The sequence below is a fragment of the Oryzias melastigma genome, linkage group LG17 (assembly GCF_002922805.2).
Source record: "Oryzias melastigma strain HK-1 linkage group LG17, ASM292280v2, whole genome shotgun sequence".
Classification (NCBI taxonomy): Eukaryota; Metazoa; Chordata; class Actinopteri; order Beloniformes; family Adrianichthyidae; genus Oryzias; species Oryzias melastigma.
The window spans coordinates 2221037-2229283 of record NC_050528.1 but is presented as its reverse complement, the minus strand read 5'-3'; the positions used below and the strand labels follow the sequence as shown (position 1 = coordinate 2229283).

The following is an 8247-nucleotide window of genomic DNA, read 5'->3' as shown; positions in this document are numbered from 1 at the left end:
AACACATTCAACTTCCTCCAAAACAACAACCTATTCTATTATTCTTTTTAATGCTGCTCCCCCCTGCCTTTGGCTAATCGCTGTTGACCTACTTGTTTTTGTTTTGATTTGTGACTTTGAACATCTTGTTCGGTGCTAAAACAGAATAAGGAATAGCATTTTGTATTTCGGTTAATTATTACTGCTCTGTGCTGCTCCAGCAGGAGAGCTGTGTGCAGCTCATGATGTTGTTGCTAAGTGGGGCATTAGAACTGTGATAATTGCAAACTCAAGGCCAAGGAGGACCGAGGCTCCGACTCCACTGCAGTTTCAGGCTCACTCCGCTTTTGCTTAGTGCAACTTTAAGCAGCGTGTTTCATCAGGGCTCCTGCGACAGCTGCTCATGTTTGTTCCGCATTGATTCAAGCATGAAACAACTAACAGAGAGTAGCCCAGCCAGAACAGCTCACATAGTTTTGGTGGTGACACCATTAACCACTGATATCTTGAACTCAGTCGCCCGTTCATTTTTAGAAGTAGACGAGACAACTGTTGCAGCAGCTAATGTTTGGGGAAAAAACAAAATGTCATCGTAAATGAACACAACTAAGGTCTGGCTCCATGAATTCTTTGCTTTTTTATGTCTTGCACCTTTGAAATTGCCCCATTCATTCACCTCATATCTGCCCTCTTGAATAGGCTTTGAACTGCATTTTGAACTGGGATGGCATGTGGTTCTGCCCTTCAACAGAGATCTGAAATTACTGTAACAGGTTCTCTTGCTGTACTGTTGCTTATCCCCTCTCTCCTGTCTCTTCTCCTCTTTCTCTTTACATACGTAACCTTATGTATCTGCTATCTAAAAAGTGCCTATTAATGGTAAGTTTTCCCAGGTGGGCCCTGGGCTGGGGGAAGAAGGCTGTGTTTACTCAGGAAGCCATCCCACACTTAGAGGCTGCTTCTGCCATTCACTGCATGCCATGTGGACACGTTAGCATCTCACCACCCTCTGTTACCGTGCCACCATTAACTTAGCATGATCAAAGCACATACAGCCCCCCCACCATGGCCTCATGCATTCTCCTTCCATCTCTACTTCCCTCCTGGGTTGATATATATATATATATATTTTAGATTTGATGTATTTTTCTTTCCTTTTGTTCATGATTCAGGGAGGTAAGGGTGGCAGGGGCTGAATCCATGCTGTGTCTGGTTGATACTTATGATGGTACCTGCTGCTGCCTGTGGCCCAAAGCACCCGCCCCTCACCCCCCCCACACACACACATCCTTGCCCTCCATGTTTCTGGAGTCGCTCCATCGTCTGCAGGCCCCTCAGAGCATCTGTGCTTCATGTCAAACAGTATGAAAGCGCTGGAGTAGAGTCTGACTTGCACAAACCACAATGCTAGTGTGCCGGTCAACAAAGTAAATGTTAGGTTTTGTTATGCATCTTCTGAAGAATCTGTGCTGTTAGTCATAGTTCAGTTTTATTTATAAAGCCCAATATTATAACACAGTTGTCTCAATAAGCTTCACATCAGTAACTGTTCAGAAACATAATGTCAGTCATAACATATAAACAGTAGCTGGTTACTAAACTAAACTTGTTCTTAGAGCGGCGGTGTCAAATTACACAAGGGGCAAAAACCCAAAAACACTTTAGGTCGCGGGACGAACAAGATAAACATTTATTGTACTCACTAAACTACATTTTTAAAACTTTAAAAAAGTAACTTTTTAACATTTCTATGAATAAAAACAGGCAGGAATATTATTCCAGAATAAATCAGCTTAAACCTTAAATTACTTTTAATATCTTACTCTCCATAAAATATTTTTTGTCAAAATTCTACAAGTCAAAAATAAGCACAAGATAAATCAGGCCTTTAATAACATTAATATAAAATGACCTGGAGGGCCGGATCCGGCCCCCGGGCCTTGACTTTGACACATGTGCCTTAGACCCTCCTTCCCTGTGAGGAAAAACTCCCCAAAAAAAAACTGCTTCAGGAAACCTCAGGGATGTCCTCATGAAGGAGGGATCCTCTCTAAGAGCAGACTGGCGATTTATCAGGACTGTTCAAGAGGAATCAGCTCAGCTAACTCCACAACTGCAGGTTTGAATAGTGTAGGAGATGGACTTGATCCAGGTGGAGCTGGGACAGCTGGGGGTGAGTTCAGGTTCAGGGCTACAGGTGTGTATTTCCTCTGATAGACACTTGTAGTGTGTTTTTACAAAGACCTTGTATAAAATGGCAGTATATTACAATATTACACTGGGACAGATGGACCTGAACCTTCCCACCACATGATTCATCTGATTACTCAATGATCTTGTGTTGTTGTGACCATCCATAACAAGCAGATTACTAGCTGAGAGTTGTTTGTCAATCTGGAGGGGGTGACATAATGCTTAACAGTAAATGAGGCGATGTGCCATCTGCTTATGAGTCTTTCAGAAAAACACAGAAAACGTCTCAACCTTATTCACCTATCAGCACTCTTTCGATGTCTCTGACATTTATTGCTTCAAGCCTTGTGTCCCCCTCGTTGATGTCACTGCATGGGCCTGGATGTGGTGTCAGTTGAGCTCTGATTTCTCTGTTCCCCTCTTTGTGCTCCGTAGATGAAGGCCAGAACCTGGGCAGCGAGACCAGCAGCCTGGTGCAGTCCCACACCCACTCCTTGAGAAAGCGGGAGGTCGTGGATGTTCCGTACCAGACGGGTCAGCTGCACCCTGCCATCCGGGTGGCAGACCTTCTTCAACACATAACTCAAATGAAGTGTGCTGAGGGCTATGGCTTCAAAGAGGAGTACGAGGTAGGACCTTTACAGATCGTAAGCCTTATGTTGAAGTCCATCGAGGCTGATAATTGAGAAAGCTCAGATATTAGAATGAAGCTCATTCTGTGTGATGGTGTGCAGCTTGTTCTGTTACTTTCTTTGTTTCCACCACTAAGTCAAACTGCGTTTTTCTTCCCCAGAATCCCCTTAATGTTCAGTTGCCATAATGTCCTGTCACAGTGTGTTTGTTCTGTTCCTTGTCTGCAAAAATGTTGCATTTTTGTGTGTGTGTATCAAAAGCTGCTGTCCCTAAGGGCCAACATGAGAGAGAGAAATACCACATCAGTCAAAATAGGTGCAACAGTCTACGAGCAAGCAGGCTCACGTCCTCCTGATCCATAAATGGATCCACCGGTCCTCAATCAATCAATCAATAATCCTTTATTACTCCCACAATGGGGAAATTCCTTCAGTGGTGGGCAGCAGCCGCTGGACGGCGCTTTATCGCCCAGAAAAGACACATGAGGGTACAGGAAAGGAAGGATGTCAAAAATCAAGTATCTTCAGCCCGTGTCGCAGAGGGCGGCATGAGGTAAAAGTACAAGCAAAAATACATCAACATTGAGGTACATTAATTTCACGAGACGAAAAGGTCCACAAACTGACTCCCACACGTCCAGCCTGGTGGCAGCCGTGCGTGGTAGCACAGCGCTCTAAGGCACAGTCGAGGGGGGCCTGGAAGAAGAGAGAGTCACCAAGGCGTTGAATCCGTGGTGAAGGTCATGGCAGGGGAGGAATCATAGACTGTAAAAACAATGGACAGATCGAGCACCGAGGTCCCCCATTAGAAATGCATTAACTCCTCTCCTCGCGAAAGTAGGCCGCCGCTTTCACCGTCAATTCCTGAAATGGATACCGCCATTTGCAAACAATCTTCAACGATTGGTCTGAGTCATAGCTGAGTCATGGAATCTACAGGAAGTACTGTCGCCAATCAGGAGTGAGTTTGTTGCAACCGTCTGTCTCTTTCCACGCCTCGACCACGAGACCGCGGATGTAAACACAATCCGTGAACGAATGATACACGGATTAAACACCTTCAATAACGGCGGCTCGGGAGAATGGCTTTTTAGGTTTCGTTTTGATCACATGGCCAGAAATCCTCCGGCTCTTTTCTAAATGACGTCGTTCCTGGTTAAGGTTAGGATTACGGTTATGGTTAGGGTTAGAAAAAGCAAATTGTTCGTTTGTGGGGCTGTCTGTGATGCTCACGCCTCCACCAGGGGACGTGTCAAACGTGGAAAACACGTTTAACACGTTTAGGACCGCGCGTATTATATGCACACAAAAACCTGTTTTGGCGTATATTATACACGGTATTTCCCAAATCGTGGAATATGTACGCATTTTACTGAGACTGGGCTGATTGTACAAGTCATTGCTGAAGCCTTTGAGGGAGAACCATCCCAACATTTGATTCTGTCAGCGGTCCTTTGGGATTTACTTACATTTATTCATTATTGTTGAGATAAAAGGAGCATTTGGGTGACGCCGCTGCAGAGCGGCGCGTGTCCCCCTCGCGCGCGCACCGCAACTCGTCTCTTTACATGATGCGGCCACGTTAGTCTGATCAGATGCACGTGAGAAGTGCTTTCAGCTGTATTTAAAATAAATAACCATCCTAACAAGTGAACAGCTGGATCTTCTTTCTGTTTGAAAATACGTCCCGGTCCTTTAATGTTTCTCTCCCGCTCGGACGGCTGCATCTAATTCAGGCTGAAGCTGGAAAAGTTCGGCGAAAATGAATCTTTGGTTGGTGATTTTATGCGCATATATGCAACTTAGATTTCATAAGCTACAATCAAAACAGTGAAATAAAGAAAAACGAACGTTAACCAAACAAAAAAGTCCAAAGCACATAACCTCAGAGTGAAATCTATTTCTACAGAGTAAATCCTCATCTAAAAATGTCGACAGCATGCTCCTCTTGTTGTTTTAAACTGCTGCATCGGTACATTCCATTGAGGAAAACAACATTAGGACAATGATTGGTACATTGTTGAATTGTAAAGTAGGTGTTAAAAGGTCTTCACGGACCCATTGATGAAGTCTGCTCCCATTGGCTACCCGTCATCTGTCAATCAAACCCCCCAGACGGTCGACGTCAGACCCACAAACGCTTATTGAGCCATCTGATTGGTCAATTTATAACTCTAATAACTTGTGATAATGGAAAAAAATCTTTAAAAAAAATAGGATTAGAAAAAAGAAGTTAATCAGAAAGCAGCAGAGGAAGAATGATTATTCTGACATATAAAATGACTGAGAAATAACTGTCTGTTTCTCAATGGAAGTCAATGGGACTTTGGCCTTTTTGGAGCCCAGTGGTACTTCCTATATGGAACAGGAAGGAGGGGGGGGTTGCTCAGTCCAGTTATTTTATATACAGTCTATGGGAGGAATGCAGATTACCATGACGATGGGCTCAGTTTCTCACACCTTCAGCGGAATTGTTTTGGTAGAGTCGGGGGGGTTCCTGATTAGAGATGTTTGTTTTCTCGCAGACAGACAAAGCTTTCCGTCTGCCTGCTGAAGTCCAGGTGTTGCGTTACGGCGGAGAAATTCACAGATCTGGTCAATTTTCTTGATTCCCTCCAAGTCGAGCCGACACTCGCTCCATGATGGTTTCCAGCCTTCCAAGGGAGACTTCGATGCGATACACGCAGGCAGACAGAGCATCGATCTTGGCCTCCAGTCCGTTCAATTTATCAGTCTGAGTCTGTACGTCTCTCTGCGTCCCAGCGCAAAGCCCTCCCAGTCCGCCCTTGTCTGAGAGCCACTTCGCCACGTTCCGGTACATCCAGGTTCCACCAGTTCCAATCAGCAGAAAGCCGGAGACCAGTAATCCAATGATGTAAACATCTTCAACATCTTCCAGAGAGAGTTGAGACAGGCAGAAAATTCTCCATTTGCCCCAAGGATCATTCACATATCCAGCCGCAGACGTGCCCCCTGGGCAGGTAGGATCCGCTTTCCCACCTCGCATGGTGGAGAAAGTTTGGTCAATCGCATTCGCAGCCCAGCAGATCAGATCCATGTTTCTTGAAAGTGAGAAAAACTGAGAGTAGTCACAGTAGGACTGGGGAGACGAGACAAAGAGCCTTGGTAGGGAGATAGATAAGGGAGCTCAGAGAAAAGCGTCCGCTCTTGGTGAGTGCCGGAAGAGCATAGAGCGGTGCAGCACCAGACTTTACTTTTGTAAAACTTTGTCCAACTCTCTTATTAGAGGAAATACCCCACAGAAACACCACCTTTGAAAAAGTTTTAATCCTTCAACATTAATATGATGATGACCTTGTTTTGCATCTTCAGCCTCTTTTCATGTCTCTTCATTTATTCTACCTTCATTCTCCTCTCTAGTTTTTTCACTCCAATCCTTATCTACAACTGTCCAATCAAGGTGTTTTGGGGTATTGCAGAGTGCACTGCATGTTTGCATAAAACAAAGCAAACTCAAAAATAACTGTGACAAAATCAACTGGATCCATTCATTTGTGTGTTGTTGTTCGCTTCTGTCTTTATCAATCTGTCTTGAGGTTAATGCCCTTTTCGACCGTCTATTTTAGATGATTGGAGCCAAGTGCACCTCTAAACCTGTTGACTTATGCTGTACTATATCTCTCTCTGACCCCTGCTTCTTGTTATTCTGTACGTTAACTTTGGATCAGATAAATGAGGTAAGCCAACATTTTTGCCTTTTTGTGACTTTTTGGAGACTTTCGGATAAATAGTTGTTGTTGGCTACTTTCAAAGCCCTGTGAATGTAAAAAATTAACTTAATTTAAAAAAGGGCATTTACCAGCAGATGCTGTAAAGTTGCGGAAGTGTTTACCCGTGTCCAGGTGTTGGTGCAGTCCTCAATCTACAGAATAATTTGGAATACAACACAATGTCATAGCAGTGGTAAGTTTAGTCTCAGAAGTAGAGGCCAAAAGAGGGGCACTGTTAAACACTTCAGTCATTTGGAGTTGAAGCTGTGACAAAACATTTGCATGTCCAAGCGCAATGCACACTGGCACAGTGTTTGAATGAAAAACATCTGTTGTGGTGATAACAAGCCTGCTCCCAGTTTGGGAGAACAGACAGTGTCGAGCTCACTGTGGAAATCACATGGAGTGAGTCTTGTGTCTCCTCTCCCTGCAGAAGTCGGTCCTTAATCCATTCTGGAAGGGGCCACAATTACACAGCCTGGCAGACGCTGTGCTGGGCTTAAGGTGTTTTCAAAAAGAAAAAAAAAATCTAAACTTAATTTGAGAATGAAGAAATATGATGATGATAGAACTATATATAGAAGCAGGTTAGCTATTAGAATGTCAGGCGGCGCAAGTCTGAGCCGGTAGATTACCATGAGAGAGAAGGATATCTGTGATCCATCTCCAAGATACCAGTCCATCATAACTGGAAGAAAAAGCATATATATATATATATATATATATACACACGTTGAATGTGTTTTCTATGAATCCTAAGTCTATGAGTGTCCTGGCGTTGTCTGATCAGTCTTTCTTATGCCAGCCAAACAGCCGCTGCCTGACGATCAGTAGACTCATCCCTTTCAAGATTAGCCCTGAAATTCAAATCACAGCAACAAATCACTCCACGCAAAACAATAAAGATTACAACAACCATTTAAAAGCAAAACAAATGCTAGAAAAATAACACTGAATTTTTTTTATTCAAGACTACATTCGAGAAACTATGAAACCCAATTCTAAAGAAATAGGATGAAATAAAAATGTTTTGGAAACCAAAGTATCCAATAAGCAACCACGTAGTACTACATATCTTTCACATTTCATTTTCCTTTATGGAAATTACTTTGTTTTCCGAAATGTTTAACTTTCGTTGTATTTTGTTTTTTGGAATTGTGTTTTAGTTTCTAGAATGTTTTGATTTCTAAAATGTCATGCTGCTTCTTTCTACTAATTGTTTTGCTTTTTGATTGTTGTAATCGTTAATGTGTTTTTGTGGTGAGATCTTTGTTGGTGTGATTTGCACTTCAGAGCCACCATATTTGTGAGATGATTGAACACAGTTTCCTACACAAAGACATACTCTTTGACCTAAACTACCATCCATCTCCTTGACTGTTTATTTGCAGATGCTTCTTGATGCCACAACTAACCTATCTTACATTACATTAGATCAGTAAGAGAGTGGCAGCAGTGATTTGCCCAGCTTGCATGTGAGGTGCCACCCTTGCCCACCCGAATGGCCGGGCCCCACCAGTAGAGATGTCATGATTTGGCTTCATGGCGGCTGGTTTACCATCAGAATGGAAATCTCCATCGCAGATGATGATGTATAATTCATGAGGCTAATCTGCACAGAGAAGTTTTCATGTTCAGAAGAGAACTGGCTTTGTTTCCCCCCATCACGAGCTGATGAGCCCTCCAGATGAAACAGAAAGACCCCCCCAATA

General features: G+C 43.4%; 1 protein-coding gene across 1 annotated transcript in view; it reads left to right on the top strand.

The window, feature by feature from the left end:
* LOC112139398 (receptor-type tyrosine-protein phosphatase mu) overlaps positions 1-8247 on the top strand; it is a gene marked incomplete at its 5' end in the record, with an annotated part of 51603 nt that overhangs the window by 1592 nt on the left and 41764 nt on the right. The window contains 3 exon segments of the mRNA XM_024262182.1: positions 847-858; positions 2608-2801; positions 6494-6502. Coding sequence (XP_024117950.1) covers positions 847-858; positions 2608-2801; positions 6494-6502 — 215 coding nt within the window.